Source organism: Pelmatolapia mariae, linkage group LG9, assembly GCF_036321145.2.
Source record: "Pelmatolapia mariae isolate MD_Pm_ZW linkage group LG9, Pm_UMD_F_2, whole genome shotgun sequence".
NCBI lineage: Eukaryota > Metazoa > Chordata > Actinopteri > Cichliformes > Cichlidae > Pelmatolapia > Pelmatolapia mariae.
Window position 1 is genome coordinate 30,356,977 of NC_086235.1, and position 19,115 is coordinate 30,376,091.

Sequence of the window (19,115 nt, forward strand, 5' to 3'; positions counted from 1 at the left end):
GTTTAGCTTGTTGATTTTTTTCATTATCCTGGAACGATACACCTTTATATAAGATCCATAATAATTCACTGATTTATTTAATCAAAGGATATTTCATTTCTTCCATTAAAAATACAATAAACACAGCAGTGAAGGTTCTGAAGTGGCAGGTCTAAAATTCAGGAAAAACCCTTGGACACGTCAGTATGGAAGTTAGCATTTAATTTTGGTTGGTGAGTGAACTTGGTAAGTTCTCCTGACTAGCTTCTTGGTAAAGCCCACACAGTCTGCAGACCCCGAGGCAAGCCACAGGCAATGTTAGAGCAGCTGAGCATGGAAAGAAAACACAGCAATAACCCCCAAACCCAGCCTGCCTAACACAGTCTTGCTGCCTGTTCCACCGTCTACCTCCACTGCTATCTGGTGGCTGTAGCGTGCATTTGTGCTGTGTTCATTATGTTCAGTTAATACTGCAATGATGTTTGAGATGCAGCAGGGCATGTTTTCAATGTAAAACTCTGAACAAATAAAAAAAATAAGCCACATTCCAGAACAGTGCAGGAATCCTGGAAGAGTGTGTTCTTGGATTTGCCTCTTGAAAGACCAAGGAAGATGTAGATGGGATGAACCATGGTTTGTGTGAAGTCCATAGACATGCACTTTGGTCTATCCACACATGCAACATGAACTCAGGATGTTTTGAACTAATTGCTGACCGGTGGGTCTGACCAGTAGGTGCAGCTGTTTGTTCAGCTTTGGCTCCTAGCTCATTGAATCCTCAGGAAAAAAGACATTTTTGTGGCTTCCTACTTCTTCATGCCCTCGTTCTCTACAATGTTTTGTTTAATTTTCTCCTGTATGATTTTTTTTAACAAGTCATTTTGGCTGTTAGTGTAATTATGTCACCTAAATTAAAGAATTCTTTTAAGAAAAGACTTAATTCTGCCACTGATTACTTAAAATTCACATTATTTACATGGCGGGCTAATTTTGCTTCTCTCCTTTGGGAGTCCTGTGTAAATGGCAGCTCACCAGAGATGCTTCAGTCCAACTGAGGACCTGAGTGAGAACAATGCAGAGCCTCACAAATGCCTCTCCACTCTTAATTAGCCATTACCGCTGAACCACTGTTAGAACGTCACAAACCCCTGACAAACAGAAGGGACTTCTGCTTTGCACTGACTGCGGGCTTTTTGTTAGATGTATTTGTCTTGTACACTTCTTTACTAAGTCCTGTCGGTTTAATCTCTTGCTTATTGTTTTTAAATAATAATAATAAATATCAATAGTTTTAATATGGGTCCAAAACTTTTAAAGGTCCTTAATAGAAGTCTTTACACACCGAAAAAAACTGCACAAAGTTAAACAAATTTCACATGCAAATTTATCGTGTAACATACATACAGACTGAAAGCGTTGCGATTTTGGGAAAAATTCTTGTACATAAAGTGATGATGAGCTGGTCCTGAGGTTTCTAACAAACAAACGGAGATTAAAAATCGAGACCTTATGATGTCACCCACTGGCCAATGAGGTCTCGTATTGAAGTGTCAACCTGAGCATTGTGGCCATTTCCATCTTGGTGTTTTGAAATCGGATGTAACAAACGAAGGGTGGATGTTCCTGAGCAAACAAGAAAAATCATTCCTGCCTTGCCTTTGTCTCAATATCAGTTCTGTCACTTTTAAAATTTATAGTTATCTAATCCCAAAAAACTTTATGAAAGTTTTAGGACTAAACACACTTGGGGAAAAATGTCAAATTAATAATAAAGTCTAAATTGGATAACTTCACTGCTCAAAAAACATACACCCCATTGTGTTTCAGCCTCCAGCCTTGTGTACAGAATCCTGCAGACAGCCTGCAGCAATGAAATGCATACAGACTCTGTGTATTCTGTCATCAAGTCAGTGTACGTGTGAGCTCACCTTCAGACCGGAGTACGGGAGCAGGTGAAATGCCATCAGTAGTGTTATTTAGTTCATTGGCTCCACAGCAGGGGAAATAGCTGAGCAATTATGAAAATAATGCTACCTAACATCTCATTAAAAAATCGCAATGACTCTCAATGTTGGTTTATTTACACGTGTGTGCACAACACTTAACTACAGGTAACCAGCTTTTTGTCCCGAAGCTATGTTACTTTCTTTGTGCTGTTTCTATATGCAGCAAAAAAAAGTTTATTCATCTTGTTCTTCATTATTATTTATTATTTAACTTTTTAAATATTTGTGGAATCGTCTTCTCTTATCTTGTTTGAACAGGATACAAGACTGGGCGTTGTTTTGGATGCTGGATGTTGCCAGCGCTCTTCTCTGTCAGCTGTACTGTAAATGTTTAACCTGTCTCACTGCGACACGTGTGAAGACGTGTGTGCTACTGGACAGTTGAGATTAGAGTTTCACTCATTCAAGCTTGAAATGCATAAAATTCATGCGAATATTTCTTGTGTTGAGAATTTTTTGTAATCACTTATTCCTAATGTGACCATTCCACACCATTCTTCACTTGCTGCCAACTTCATTTTTGTCAAAGTGCATTTTTTTAGGATTAGATTTTTTTTGTGCACAGGCCTCTCTGAGCGACTCGGATGTTATTCTCTTGCACAACCTTCAATGTGGATGCCTGGTTTTATTCAGTGGATGTACCATAACAGCATTATTCAGGGACAGGCGAGAAGTCTGTTTACCTTAGTCACTATTCCATCCTTCTACCCTCCTCTTCTCTGGGTCCCTCTCATTTCTGTCCACAGTACCTCAGCTGCATCAAGGTGGCTATCCCTCTCTGCACTACTGGCTGTGAACGTGTTAATTCTTGATTAGAGTTCATGCATTCACTTTCTACAATTTGCTCCGTGGAGTGAGAAATCACTTTCTCAATGAGAATAATTGAACACGAGCAGGGGGGTGCCAGCTCATTACCCACAAATCACAGGGAGCAGGGGCACCTTAACTGAAGACAATAATGACTTTGGGGAATAAAACGAGGGCCGCCAGCGTGGAGCCAATCCACCGTGGGCAACAGAGAACAAAGCTAGGCGAGGAAGATGTACACCGTTTCTTCATTTTTTTGCTGATCTGTCTACATATTCAGTAGAGTCCGAATTTATTTTTTCCGAGGGGGGTATGAGTTTAAGGCTTTGGAGCAAAGTGACATGTTGGAGAAGCAAAGCCCATATTTTGGCAAGGTGGCATTATACCAATGCTGACTGTGGCCCGGGCGAAAGATGGCAAGATAGAAATAAAGATGTGGAACACCTTAAGGAAAATGCAAAGCTTTTTGTAGTCCTTGACACTGGGGCTCAAGGTGAACTTTGGTGATTGACATCGCCCATTTTCCCACAGTGCAAAGTCACTTACTTCACTTTATTTGATTTCTCTCTCCTTCCTCAACCTTTCCCTCCTTCACACCATCTTTTTTTATATGCCACACATTTCCACTCTGCACAGAGTGCCAAATGTATCCACTCTGGCACAATGAGGTCCATTGTCACAATAGGCTTTTCTCACTGTTTTATAGGTCCCATTAGGGGGACCGGGGCTTTTAAGTTGCTGAAGGAATGCAATAACGCCCAGCCAACAGTAAACATCCACATCTCGGGTCCACAGAGAAACACGAGATGGAGCTTCTTCCCCATCTTCCCCTAAGTGACTTGTTTTATTTGCATCAGGCTGAGAACAAAGTAGTCACACTTGGATAAAAACGGAGAGAAATGGGAAGGTTTCATTTTAGGACTCAGGAGATGGACACACTGAAAGCCTCTAAAACAAGAGTGTGATGAGGGAGGAGGCAGTCTGGGGGCATTTCTGTTTCTTAGATACAGATGTAGATATTACTGTGCTGTTGATTGTGCATATTTTTATCCAGCATTACGTGAACGTTCAATAGAGAACCGGAACTTGATGATGGACATCATGGGTTGCTTACTGCTTATGATGCGTTACCTAGTAAAACTTTGATGGCAACCTATGAACTATGTCGAACTTGATTCAAATTGTGCTGTTGGATGGATTTTCAGCCAACAATCCAACATTGTTATATTGTCAGAGATGGTAAGGTAGGTAAAAGAGTCCTATGATGAAAAGAGTGAAACTTAAGGGAACTGAGACGACCAAATAACAGGTGAACGCAATGAAGAACCAGCAATAACAGTGAGAAATGGAAAGCGGGAACAGGCTAATGGAAAGAGAAGACAACCAGGAAATTGTGCGAAACAGTGATGGCATCATAGCAGCCACAACACCAGTGAAACATGCAAAACTGCTGGCAATATTCTATGACTTTCTTAAGGTTGGATGCCTAGGATTGAATTTGAAATAGCCCGCATACCATAAATAGTGTCAGTGTAACAAGAGTACCTCTGTAATGGGATACGGTTTTCCCTGCAGAGCAGTTTTCCCCCGGAATTTTCCCTCTTTATGTTTTTGATATACAGGCCATGGGAGCTGTTGTGAAGAATAGCACCCCTGCCGAGCTCCATCACAGCATTCTCTGATATTCCCACATGAATTCGTGATTTCAACTAGAAGCATGCCGATGCTGTTTTCCATTTAGAAAACGGTAGAGTGGAGAAATTTGTGTCGTGTTTCTTCTCCCTGTGTCTGTTGAGTTGGAAGGTGAGAGTCCTGCGGATGTCATTCTGTGATTGGCTGCCGCAGATATCTTCATACAATATGCAAGAATGATGGTGGCCACCCTCTGTGCCGCTCAGTTCGTGTGTTGCGGATGCGTATCTACACGTGTACAATGTTTACATGCAGCAAATTGACTATCCAGGCTATGATCGGTCTGGTTTGTTGAGACACTGATGATTTCCCCGTGCTCTTATCTCATCAGCGATTGCAATCACTTGTTGTGTTTAGCAAGTTAATTATCATCCAGTCTAACTAGAACACTCCTTTGATAAATCGATACCTTGTCTAATCTTGTGCTCATTGCATTCAGAGAATAAATACACACACAAAAATTGGCATTTTTGTAGTACTCGGCACTCTGTACAGGTTATTTTCTTTGTTTTTCTTCCCTTTCCTTCATCTTTCCTCTCACTTTCTGTATTTCTTCTTCCTTCTTCTCCACCCATATCCAACCTAGCCCCCCCCCCCCAAGATTACTGTGGCTGTGCTGAAGTCTTTTGGGACCTCTCTTCATTACTGGCCCTCCACAGGCCCCTCATCTCCACACGGCCCCTCTTCATTTAGCCCTGGCTGAGAGCAAGGACTAAACCAAATGGCTTTCTGTCTCCCTCTTATCCAAGAATTTCAGCTTCCAATTAAAACTAAATGGAAAGCTCCCCCCTCCACCACTGCCTCCGCCTCACCCTGCGCTGTTCCCATGACGCTACAGATGAGGCCCCACTCCACCTGCTCAAATACGGCAGCAAACAATGGCTGATCTGTAGAATGGACCGTTCATCCCCTGTAATAATTCGCTGCTGTGTGTACCAAAGCTTTGCTCTCTACTAAATTATTCATTGTTCAACAGCTTTCATCCTTATTTCCTACTTCATATTTGGTATATTTAAGATTTGAGGTCACTCTAGGTTATATAAATAGTGTGGACAATGGATATGAGTCTCTCACTCTCTATCTCTCGATATAGAGATATATAGATGTATATTATTTCTTCAGTGATAAAACATTGGTGCCACTGTAACTGCTGGATTAATTGGTTGTGATGGCAGTTTAGCGGAGCAGCAAGTGTAGTTTATTGGCAGCTACTGTGCAACTCAATAACTAACTGTAGTTCTGACTTAATTGCAGGAACACCAACTAAGAGTAATTTAAAAACAAAACAAAAAAATTACAGTCCAAACTATGGGTGCTCCCATTGAAATTCAAGCAGCTGATATTATTTCAATGAGGGCAGCATTCACTCACTGACCTTCACAGTTTGAGAGATGGATTAAATGTTCTGAGCAGTGGAAAGCAGACTGTCCTCCCACTTAATAAGCTCAAAACGATGATTAATCTGTGAAAAGCACCACAGTTCCCCTTTTAATGCATGTATAAAGGCCCGGGATCCAGCTGGGACCGTCCGCTCAGCAGGGCTGCGCACTCAGCTCCGAAGATTATCTGTTCAGAATCACCTCCTTTCACCTAAGCCAGGTGTCTAGCAAGTCATCATATACTTTTTGAACCATTGTTTTTAATGCATCGGAAATCCCAGATATGCTTTAACCACATCTTTGAAGTTTGGTGTAAAATGTTGTGCATTCCAACTCTTTGAAATCCTCATTCTGTATACAAAAGCTTTTTTCTTTTTTCTTTTTTTTGCCGAGCTTAAGAGTAAGAAGCGCTCTGGACAATAACCAATGACGATAACTTAATTTGCAGTAATTCCTACCCAGTTTGAACCTCCGGCTCTCCGGCGCAGGACAGATCTACTCCAGTTGCAGCTGTTATTGATGAGGCTTGGAAAAAGTCTTGGGCCTCTCCGTCCGCTTTGGGCCTTGGTTATTGACCTGGTGATTGATTTAGGTCCTCATAATTAGCAGGCCTAATTTAATTAAAGTGCAATTTAACGATACAGTAGGCAAAGGCAGCTGTGTCATTGATAGATCAGCTCAGGCCTAATATCAAACAGGGCCTGGCAAAATGATGTATTCCACCCAGCAGGGTTCCCAGTGACAGAAGAAGGCGTAAGCGAAGAGACAAAGAGGGAGAATAAGAGTAAAAAGATAGACAGGCCTTTGTTTTTCAAATGTCAGCCTACAAACTGCACTGCCTCACCTCTTCCCCTCCGCATCTCGCTGCTCCATTCTGATATGGACAAATGCCCACTCACATCTCTGATCTAATTTGCTAAACAGCATTAGGAAACTGTCTGTCCCTTTCATTTGCTTCAAGTAAATTGACATCAGAGCCCTTTTATGAGCTAGAAGCCATGTCTTTCTAAAGCAAAACTAAAAGAGACAGATTTTGTTAATTAAAAAGAAGTGTAGGCTTTTAGGAAGTTATGTTAAACTTGGCCAGCTGGGGATAAAACGTACTGCCCATTTAATTGCTAAGAAAATATATAATGAGGAAAATTTAAATTCATATTCTAATTTTCAGCGCTTGTCATATCCCTTGTTTAAAGGTACAGTAAGTACAAAAGAATGTTGTACTCATAAATGTAGGTTGATTAGAGTGTAATTATGTCCTCTGACAAATTGATAGATACTCATAAACTCATAAATCAATTAAAAATGGATAGGAGCAGGTTTGTGGAAGCCACCATCGTTTTGAACATTGATGGCCATCGCCAATGACTAGAGACCGTCCACATATATAGTATGCATTATCACTTTCAATGAAAAAAGTCTTTCAGACTATATTTGACCATTTAACATTTGCACATGTATGTTTTCATCATTTCTTTCTGATCTCTTTCTGTTTTCTCTCTCTCCTCTCACCTCATTTACACCTAAACCTCTTCATCCTCATCCCCAGCTTCTTCTCCTAAACTGAAGTCAGGGCTCTAACACACAGACATGTGCATAAACATGCTAATTTATTCTTGATATTGTTGAAATTACTCATTGTCACTGCATTAGACATGCGACCCTCCTTTTTCCACACAGCTGACAAGAGCAGGGTTAACAACAATAGCTGGTTATGAGCTAACATTATGCCAGTTAATTTTAGGTTTGTGGCGTAATAATCAAACTTTCACTTTGATAAGCAGTTTAATTACAGTCATATGAAAGTATATTCGTTAAGTGTCCGAGTTCAACAATGTTAGAGCCACTTCAATGAGAGTTTCACTAATGCCAGCTAACGGAAGCTAATGCCAGCTAACAGAGGCTAACGGGCAAAAACAGCAGCACTTACTGACAGAAAAGTTTAGGCTCTCCTCATTAGTCAGCAGTGAGCTTCTTTGACCATCTTGTGTTGAACTCCTTTCACAAAGTTTTATAGTATCCCCCCCGGAGTAAATAACAGAGGACTGGCAGATAAATTGCGAATGAACAATGGCCAGAGTCTGTCGTACAGTGGCCATCATAGCTACGATTATGCACTTGAATTTGGAGGGGTAAGAAAACAATCTGCAACTTACTGACACCTAGTGGTGAGTTTTATACTTTGTACCTTTAAGGAAAACTATTTCGAAAGCATGATAATGTCTTACATATTATAGAATATTTTGTGCTTTTTTTAAGGTAAGGTGAAAAAAACCACTAAACAATTAGATTTTATTTTTGTCTTGACATCTAAAAGATTTTTTTTTACTAATCTATACAGTAAAGTACTAAAATACACTGATAATGAGGTCGTATTGGTTTTGAAGATGCTAAAAAAAATGTATTCATAAACTGAGAAACTGTGTTTTTATTTCCTCCTGTGTTTTTCGTTGCATGAATAATGACAGTGTGGGGCAGGTTCCCTAGCCCACTCCCCACTGTATTTTCCTAGCACAACAACAACACAACTCTCCGTCTTCATTATCAAAAGGAATAGTACATCTAATCTGGAATGCGCGTCCTCTGCTTTGAACAAGGCTGTGCTCATGGGTGCAGGGCGTGAAATATGAAAGAAAACACATGTCCTCATCAGAGGACGGGCGCCGCCTTGGCTTCTACCCTTGGCACACAAACACAGGACTGAAGAATCATAACCTTCCTCTATATTTCTTCTCTAACAGTCACATAAAAAAGCGAGAGATGGCAGACATGAGGATCACACTGCTTTGATTTTCTTCCAGATCTGAACTTTCCAGTCCTGCAGGGAAGCTAATAGTTTTCTAAACAAAGGAAACAGTCAGAGAAATAAAAAAGAATCAACACAGTGGTGTGGGTTTAAATTCTTTTTATACTTTATTTCTGAACACTGAAATCACTATTAGCTTCCATCATCTTTCGTAAGGTCACAATCATAGAAATAATTTAAGAAGGTATGCAGAAATTTTTCCTCTCTGCTGACAGACATTAAGTGCTATTTGGGGAGCTTGTGGGTAAGATGATTGGGAGGGGGGGTCATTATGACCCTTTCATCATCCCCCTAACCAGTTTAACTCCTCACCCAGCCTTTTATAATGCCCAACATAAATATAAATAAGTGTCTTGCAACCTCAGTCAGTGTGATGAATTGGTTGTTTTAATGGTGACGGCGCCTGATGGACCGATGGGGAATAAATGGTTAAGGATGGAGGGAAGACTAGGGCTGGATCATTATGTCCAAAGGATTAAGAGAGCAGAACATTTTTTTGGTAATAAAGGATTTTTTAATGTTTTTTTTAATTTATGTGGACAGTAAATCCTCACACAGCAGCGACCAGGTCGTCCTACATGCTAGTAGCTGCTACACGCTATTACTCTGTTTATAAACATACAACCGTTGCGATCATCTCATGTTCAGATTGAGGTGAGCAATCACTGTATCCAGCACCATAAAGTTTCTTTTTAAGTGCTGGTTGAAAACAGTAAGATTCTTCGAGTTATTATGGAAAAGTATTGGTAATTGCTTCTCAAGGTCATAGAACCTTTAATAGCACTATTAGGAGTTATTACCAGCAGCCTGTCTTTCTATGTCAGTGCCATTGTGCGATGCAGCGGTACTGTGAAGTCCTATTTGGTCTTGTGTGTTGTACAGTGTTTAGCTGAACTGCATTAACTGGAGGTAATGAGGGTACAATTATGGCTCCTTAACCTTTTTGCGAGGAAAAGGAAAAGCCTCCGCCCTTGCTGCCCCCGCCATACATCGACTCGCTGAGAGCCAGGTCTTTTCACATGTTGCCATGGTATGTTACCTTTGGCTGGTTTAATGTTTCCATAAGGGGCATATGTCACCTTGCGCAATTACCGTTTCATATTTTTAGCTGGTCAAAATCAGGAGGGAGGATCAGCCTTTGTAAATATTTCAACAGGCCTTTATTTTTCTTTTTTCTAAACACTCCTGCTAAATTGCTTGTTTCCTTTTCTCTTAATACACTGAGCACAACACATTCTTCATTTGGAAACTGCTTTTATATCCTGTTCCCTGGCACCCATTGTTCTCCTGAGCACAGACGGCCCATTGTAAGGGGGAATGTGTGACAATGTCTGGGAAGTGGGGGGGCTTGTTCCACACATGAAGCTGTCACACAGATGTGAAGCTCAGCCCCCTAAAGGAGGGGCGGTGGCCAGAAACACACCATTTACTGTGACCTTTGAACCTGTCCTTGTTATACCCTCGATGCCAGAGATGGACTCAGGAGGGAGCCCCCCCACCCTTTTCTCTAACAGCTACATCTTGTACTTCCCCATGGCTAACAGCATGACACACACACACACACTTACAGTAGGTCTGCTTTAGCACACCAGTTGATGGAGGATGACAGCTCCTCAACATGCCGCCTTTTGCCCTAACCCTCGAGAAGTAATGTGTGTGAGTGTGTATGTTTGTGTGTTTGCGTGTGGGTAGACTTCCCCCTCCTGATCAAACAGCTGCTACCTCCATCCTTCCCAGTCTGCGTTCCCCTCGGACCTCCAACCACTGTCCAAGCAGCACGTCTATTTGATGGTAACAAGGCTATGCACTTTGCATGCGTGTCCCTTCCACCTCGCTGTCTTCTTCTTTCTCCTCCTCTTATACGATTTTCAATAATCTAATGCTGCAGCTGTCCGATGGCCAAGCCTGTAACCTTAGTTTTTGCTCCCTTTATTGTCAGAGGCTGGCAGACTTTTTTGGCCACACATCAGGGCTCTGAGCCATCCCTATTACATGTGAGGAAGGGAGAGAAATGGGGGAAGGAGGGATGCAAGCAGCCACAGGAGAAAAAAAGGAGAGAGCGCAAGCTAGAGAGTTGAAAAGCCTTGTTGCATCCCCACTCTACTGGTTACCAAGGGATCAACAGGGTGCTAAAAGCACTCAGGGGGGGGGGAAGAAATGGATGTTTTTCAGAGAAAGGAGAAAAGGAGAGAGAAAAAGAATAGAGATGGAGAATGATGGGGTCAGGAAGCTGCGGATGTATATTTGGGCTGTGTCTCTCCTCTGCTGTCACTCAGTGCTCATCTTTACAGCTGACACAAGGACAGACAATGAACGAGCTGGCAGCAAATATAAAGAGAAATGGCTTCTGCATCTGCCTCCGGTCACTAGGAAACTGGCCCCTGTGATGCCGGCTTAACCACACGCTCCGTTGGAAAGTGTGGGGCTATACTTGAGCACTTGACTGCATAAATGTCACTTTTAACAAGCCATTATTTGTGATGTTCAGTCTCAGAAATCAGTCTTTCTAAAACTTAGATTTTGTCTGGGGAGATAATGAAGAGGCTTTGCTGTTGTTGGCTAAAAAAAACTGACTTACCTTTGAAACGTGGTATCTTCAAATGCACGGGAAACATTTTTTATCACTTAAAAACACTAGTGCCGGCTGTTGCTGTGGTTTGTGGTTATTTGGTGCTGATGAATGCAACATCTAGTGTGCAGGATGGTCAGAGCTGTGTGGGGATTTACTATACATGTGTTATCCCTCAGCGTAAACATCACCTCAGAGGAAACTCTCATTACGACCAGATTATACCACAAACATGTCCTCTTTGATTACTAACCGATGTGACATGTCCACAGCATGGTGGCACACTGGTTAGCACCGCAAGAAGGTCTTTGGTTCACATCCACCGTCTTGTCAAGGCCTTTCTTTGTGGAGTTAGGATGTTCTCCCTGGGTACTCTGGCTTCCTCCCACAGTCCAAAGACATGCAGTTAGTGGGGTTAGGTTAGTTGGTGATTCTGACAGGCCCATAGGTGTGGATGTGGTTGTCTTTCTCTCTGTGTTAGCCCTGTGTCAGGCTGGGTGTACCCTGCCTCTTGCCCTATGGTAGCTGGGATAGACTCCAGCCCCCCTGTGACCCTGAGAAGGATAAGCAGAAGAGGATGGATGGACAAAATTCAAATAGTTTTGGAAAGAAGAGAAGACAAGCTTTACGGAGATATTCTGTATTATCACAGTAGAGGAAAAGTTACTGCTGTTTGAACACAGATTTTTTTTTTACCATGTGTGCTTCATATTACTGTAAGAAGTCCAAGCAGCCTGTATGATACTTGGGTGATAAAGGGTTAACCTCTTTCTTTGTCTTACCTTTTTCGCTCCTACATCCCTCACTTAGGGCTTTGCTCAATCTTGTGACTCTTGTACATTTTTTTATCACCGAGTTCCTTTTTTAGTGTCAATTTCACAGCTTCACACCTGAATAGACATATCACCTTGCTCTGGCGCTGCTCTCATATCTACTTGTGCCATTTTATGGTAATTTTGACTTGTCACATTCGCACACCGCACTTGATTGCACTGCGATTTTTGGCCTGGTGGAAGTGAAGAAGCCCTTTGCGTTTCTCCCCTGAAGGGAATGATCACAGATACAGTGTCGTCTTTCTCTTTCTTTGTTCGCTCCCTTAATTCAAAAGATCTCTCTAGTCTTTCCTTTACATAGTCTTACGTAGTCTCACCATAACGGTTTGCAACTTATAAGATCAAACGAACAGGCAGGGGATTGTTGCTAACAGCTTTTTTAAATGCAAATTAATTACATGTTAGCGATGATACACTTGCGACTTAGGTTAACAACGCAAACTTGTTGAGCACTGTCACCTTTCACAGCCATCTGCTCACCGAGTGTGAAAACTGTCTTTTTCTGAAAGGCCACACGTTTCTTTGCCTCTCCATCAGTCTTGCCTTGTAGCAGAGATCTAAACCTGTATTTATTCTTGTCCAATTTCAGCCGCCCGCTCTACCCCATGGCCTCCCATCTTTATTTATAGTTTGCCACAGGTGGCCAGGTCCTTTGTGCAGAGTATACGTCAAAGAGAAAAAAAAAAATCTAGCCGTCCACCTGGGGAAGGATGGGTGGGGGGTGGGCTTGAGTTCATAAAAAAGCTTTATGAATAAAAGGCCCTGTGAGACACCCGGCACCTCGGCTGACGTGTAATTAAAGGCGTGGAGGGTGGTGGTGGTGGGGGGTGACTGATTCATTTTCATAGAAAAGGGGGAAATAGACAGGTAGGGTGCGACAAGGTCTTTAAAGGTAGGCTGCTGATGAAATTTTCATGCCCCTATCCCACCTTAACCCTCCCCCAGAGTCTAACAGATAAATAGGCGACAGGGCCTCTGTATAGCAGAGTGAGTGCCGCCAAAGATATCCCTGCCCCTGAAAAGGGTTGAATCAATTTCCATAAAGAAACCAAGAAGGCGCAAGACCTATTTGGATGTGCTTGACATTTTAGTAAAAAAGAGAGAAAGAGGAAGGTGAAGGGTGAGGGCGGGGAAATAGCAGTGGCTAACAAAGCATTTCGGCAGATCCTCCCAAGGAGCCGATGCGCTGTCTTGATGCTGACAAGCTCACGCATGCGCACATGCACGAGGACCAGCCGTTAATAACAGGACTGAAAAAGAAAGTCCCGTTATTTAAAACAACCAAACAAAAGACTTCACTGTGCTCAACACTTGATGACAAACCCTCCAACTAATCTTGGGTTGACAATTACATGAAAATCAACACTGTGTTATTAGATATTTCTCCCCCCGTTGTACATGCGGGATGTAATCACTGTGTGTAAGTGGCCCGCTGAATTTATACCATCCACATAAAGAGAGCCCAAATGAAGATTTTATCCTCCATTAAGGAGAGCGTGAAGCTGCTGCCTCTTTCCCAGAGCTTAGTTAAGTCCTCGGATGTCTGCTTTCCCGTTAAAGGCACTTTCCTGCCCCACTGCCTAACAGCACTGAAGGAAGATGAGCATATGAAACGAGGAGAGTGAAGACACAGATGGAGCTCAGACAGGAGCATCCCTGTTTCTTTAGCTCTAAACCTTGATCCCATCACCTCACGGGCCCAGCAGCAGTGCCACGCCCCAGGTCAGGCAAACCGATGGAGTCGCTGCATTTAATCACGACACCACTGAACATTTTTTTGGCTGGAGAGGGATGGTTTCTGCAGCAGCATCATGGACACGGTCCCTCCTGTGCTCAAGAGTCTTTGATTTAAAACAGGCTGTTACATTTTTTTTTCAGGTAATTAAATTAAAAGCTGGAGAAGAGAGATATAAGCAAGAGAGGGCGAGATGCAAGCACAGCTAAAACAATAATGACAGAATTTGAGGGTTTTTTCTTTTTTGCTGTTGAAGCACTCATCCCATTCATCCTGTCTTTTTTTTTCTTTGTCTCTCTTTCTATTAGGAGGAGGAGGAGGATGAGGAAGAGGAGCAAAGGAGACACGAGAGGAGAATTGAGCGGACGGAGCCAGTAGGAAGGGCCGATTCCTCACTGGAACATTCACCAGTGTTTCATATAGAGTGAGTGGCATACCGCAAACACCACAACCCCACCCATACCCCATGTTAAGAGCGAAATTGTACAATTACAGTTAATCACGATTATTGTAACGGCTGCGTACCGCTTTCTTGTTTCGCCGCCCACTTTACGAGCATGTGCCAGTAACAACCCAAACATCGAGACCAAGGCCTCAGTCTGTAAACATCGTCACGCACATCTGGGTCGTGTTGATTTGTCTTCACGTCCTTATCGGAACAAATGAACCTTCCTCCCTTCCCTTCCCCGCCCCCGTTCTCTTATATGTTTTCAATTAATTTGTTCTTTTAGCACAACAGCAGTCTGATCTTAATCACTTAATTGGAGCCTCCATTTGGATCCTTAATTGACCCTGAGGTCCACCAGTCGCGCTTTGTAATGGATGACTTAGCACAGGCAACTCAGCGAGGCCTCCCACCAATAAGGACCCCACTCCCTCACGCCCCCACTCCTGCGCATCCCGCTGACCTCATGTCGTGTTTGACTGTGCCGTCTGTTTACATTCTGCATTTCTACATGTTGTTTTCACTTCTGTTATTTTTTTATTATCATTATTATTCATACACCTCTCTCCTACTCTTCTTCTCTTCTTTCTGGCTTCATCCATCACCATCCCGCAGAAGCATGCTCAAGCCCGTCGAGGTGTCCAATGAAGGTGGGCCCCTGGGGATCCACGTAGTGCCTTTCAGTTCACATGATATCAGGTAAAAAACAAAACAGACACAAGCTGAAATTCAGTGCATTTCAGTTTCACCATCCAGTGTTGCTTTCTTTTTGCTCTCACTCATTATTTCACTCATTTTTTCTTACTTTCTCTGTCCTTTGTTCTGTCTTATATATCTCTTTTTATGTGTTGCTCAAGGCTGTTCTTCTTCTTCTTCTTTTTTTTTAACTGCCTCTGATTCTTGCAGTCATCTTTTTTTATTATTGTGAGCCTCGCTGTTGAAACACCACACCCAAACTCAGCACCACTCACATCCCACAGCTTTGAAGCTCCCAGTGGTGAGGCGAATGGATGAAAGTAGTTTTTGCTCTCGACTGCACAGTTTTCTCCAGGTCTTGCAAATACTTTTTCTAACTGGGTTGTCGGTCATCGTTGTGCACGCGCCGTCTTGAAACTTGCTTTGGACTACTTCTCCTCGCCTTTTTTTTCTGTCTTTTTAACTGATAGGAGTGTCGATGACAAGGGAACGAGAGGCGTCTGAGTTTCAAAAAAAAGAAAGAAAAAAAGGGGGGACAGAGTAAGCGGTTAGATGTAATCAAACTAAAAGCTTGCGTATAACACAGATCCCTGCTGCGCGCCAAAAGGAACTGGCTCGCCACCAAGGTGAATGTGACTACTCAGCACTGGAGAAGGAAGGTCAGGGATGAGGTGAAAAGACAGAATGAGGAGATCAAACGGAATGACATTTGAAGGGGGAGAGGAGGAGGAAGGGGAGTGGTGTCATTGAAGGTGGCTCAGACACTAATCTCATTGCTGTTTATAAGCAAGTGTCAGGAAACTATATTTAGCTCTGACCTCGCACTAACTCCATCTTGACACCTTGAGTCAGAGCTGCAAAATAGTGATTCAGGATGAGGCGGGCCTAACGGAGGGAACGATTTCTAAAGGAACTAAAGCAGTTCAGCTCTCATTAGATGCATTGCTGTCCTTAAGCTCCCCTGTATTGCCCCTAAATCAGACAGCATCTTGGAGGAAACAGCATTAACGCTGCACCGGCAGTAAATTTCTTCCCCATCAGCTAAGGTCGGCACTAATAGCTATCAGAGCCTTCAATTAACTTCAGCCATGATAAAACTTATTGTCTGGTCAGTGGGATGATGCTAATGGTCTGTCCGAGCTCTTTCTGTGCTTCGTGCGCTGGGACAGGAGGCATTAGGCTCAGCGGGCTGTCATTAGTGTCTAGACCAGGGCCAGAGGGGTCAGACTGCCAGCAAAACCAGACAGCAAACAAGGAACTGCAGGCACTCCAGCATCGGGCTGCCCCCGTATTCTGCTCCACTGCACTGACATCGAGTCAGATCCAAGCAAGAGGGGGAGACAACTGTAGGAGAGAGCTTAGAGACTTTGTCACTCTAGCAGGAAGACTCTTTCCCTGCCACACACACACACACACACACACACACACGCACACGCACACGCACACACACACACACACACACACACACACACACACACACACTGAAATGCACAGATACTTACCTAAAAATGAGCTCACACTAATGCAGTTTGTGAGCATTTCGGACCGACCTTGAGAAGTATGTTCCCTCTCAGACTCAGGCTGTCTCCTTTTGCAAGCAAAAACAGTTCTCGGTGCATCGTCACTTACCTACCTTGAGAGCAACGTGCACACATAAATATCCCGTACATCTACACACGCACGCACGCTCCCTTCCAGATGCGTTCCTAGCTTAATGAACTTCTCATTCCATGACCATCTTCAATTGTAAACAAACTGCGGACATAATTGCCATGCATAAATGGATCCTGATTGGATTATTATTTGATTAAAGGCAGTAGATGAGAGCAGGTGGCCTCCTCCAAATCAGCACTGCTACCCAGCCACAAGATGGAGTAAAGCCATATGGTGCGGTAAGATGCTGATTTCTTTTTTCGAGGAGAAGCGAGACTTAAAGAGTCTTTCTTTCCCCCCCCAGAGGCTGCAGAGAATCCACAAACTACAAATCCCTTTTTGCTTACATCTGCCACCTAATGAATTGCAGCCTTTGAGAATGACTTTTAGATTTTGCTTTAGTTCTTTACGAGTAACTGACAAGTATCTCTAAAAAAAAAAAAAGCAAACTTCCATCAGTTTGAGAGGATGGGATTACAGCCAACACAATAATAGTGCTTTTCACGAAATCATCATCTTCTTTAAATCTCTAAACGACGCCGCTTTATCCCCAGTCCGCTCTGCCGCTGCTTGAATACTGATCAGGGATCAGCCAAAAACTCCTTTATCTACTGTACCGTCTCCAGTCTGCTAGCAAATCAGAAGTCATTAGCGTGTGTCCGTGATGTAATCTCCGTGCGCAATACTTTGTTTTCAAGCTGCCAACACTTATGGAGATAAAGCACAATCATGTCTGCTTCCAAGCTGGCCGAATTACTCTCTGCTCAACACACTTAACCTGACCTGGCAACTCAGACACCAAGAAAGAGGGAAGGGCCTTTTGTGATCTTTAATTTCAACTTAATGCCGACCCATTTACCCCCGCTGAGTGGCCGAGATGAGTCTTCGGCGCGAGCGTGAATGTCCACATTATGCAGCCAATTAAAGCAATGTTCTGAGAGTGGCCCTGTTTGGCTGAAATGCTAAAGAGCTGCGCGAGCCTGCCCTTGACGTCTGCAGTAAACAGGGTCACAACAGTTTTGAATGTGCTGCTGTTTATGCGTCCAGGAAAAGAGACAGGAAGGGAGAATTATGAGAAGCATGACACTTATGTCCTTGACACCAATAAGGTGTAGCTTAGGGTCTAATTTATAAGCCCTGTCTGGTACATCTTTGTTTAGCTTGTTGATGGTTTTTGCTCCGGTAGATTTCATAATTTCTTCAAAATAAGCCTCCAAACTTTTTTTCAGTTTATGCAAGGACACCAAACATTTAAAGTCAGTTTACCTGCTACCTCAGAGGCATCTTGCACCTTGTACACTGTAGCCAGAGTTTGTAGCTCTGCTGTGTGAGCATCCATCAGATATCTTTGCATGTGGTTATCCTCGAGGCCTAACTAAAGCCCCCAAGGAACTCACTGATGTATTTATTTAGAGGGGGAAGGAGGGCGGAGGGATATTTGAAGGTAAAGGTTGGCGTTTTTTTAAAGGATTACTGAGATGGCACAGCCGTGGAACTCCTTGGTTTTTTTTTTTTTCTCAAACACCGGAGCCGGCTCTAGTCTTAAGCTCCAATGAAGGCGACTGTAGCACTTCCCTGGAAGCCATAAGATGATCTCTTAGCTGTTGGTCTGGATTATTTCAACCCACCCTGTCATTCTTTCAGACCTGCCCACAGGAAGAAAAAGAGGAAAGGAGGACAGAAGGACAGACGGAGGCTTAAAATGAGTGCAGGGAAATTCAGGACTCTATCCAAGCCTAGTCTGCAAAGTTAACTTTTGTTGACTGAGTGCATTACAATGGGCTAAACTCATTTTGTAATCTTATTTACTTCCCCAACTCTGTTGGAGACTTGAATATTTTAGGCACTCTGTTGATGCAAAAGTTATAAATCTCCAGGCCATAAAATGACAACCAATGTCAATGCTGTACTACAAAAAGCTTCACTTCATACAGATGAGGACAGACTCATTAGCCCCCTCCTCTATGAAAATCTCTTTTCTCAAGTGCTTCAAAACAGAGCAAGGGATTTTAGCACAGCTTTTCTAAAACATCCTAGTTTTAGGGTAATGGAAATGGTCAATTTTGTATCCGGTTTGATGGATAACAGACTGCAGTCATTTGTTGTAGTCTTTAGGAAGTCTCACACATGTCTCCCAAGCAATCCTAGCCCATTCTTCTTTAGAAAAATTGGCAAATTTGATGGTCTTCTGGCATGTACATAGGTCTTCAGTTCACCCCACAGATTTTCAATGGGATTCAAGTCAGGGTTTTATGCAGGCGAGTCATCAGCAGTCACTTTGGTCTTCTGGAGGTAGCTCTTCAGCAGGAGTGAGGCATTATTTGGGATGTTGTCATGTTGGAAGATAAAGGGGTGGCTGTAGCTCAGGAGGTAGAGCAGGTCACCTACTGATCGGGTTGGTGGTTTGATCCCCAGCTCCTCCAGTTTGCATGCCAAGTATCCTTGGGCAAGATACTAACCCCAAGTTGCTTTCCGATGGATCCATCGGAGTGTGAATGTGTGTGAATGTTGTTAGAAA

At 43.0% G+C, this 19,115-nt stretch overlaps 1 protein-coding gene across 1 annotated transcript in view; it reads left to right on the forward strand.

Annotated features, from left to right (window-relative positions):
- The window catches only part of LOC134634773 (partitioning defective 3 homolog), a 351,935-nt gene that overhangs the window by 149,337 nt on the left and 183,483 nt on the right, over positions 1-19,115 (forward strand). Inside the window, exons 6-7 of the mRNA XM_063484142.1 lie at positions 14,112-14,227; positions 14,864-14,947. Of these exons, the coding sequence (XP_063340212.1) occupies positions 14,112-14,227; positions 14,864-14,947 (200 nt within the window). The remainder of the gene's footprint in view (positions 1-14,111; positions 14,228-14,863; positions 14,948-19,115) is intronic.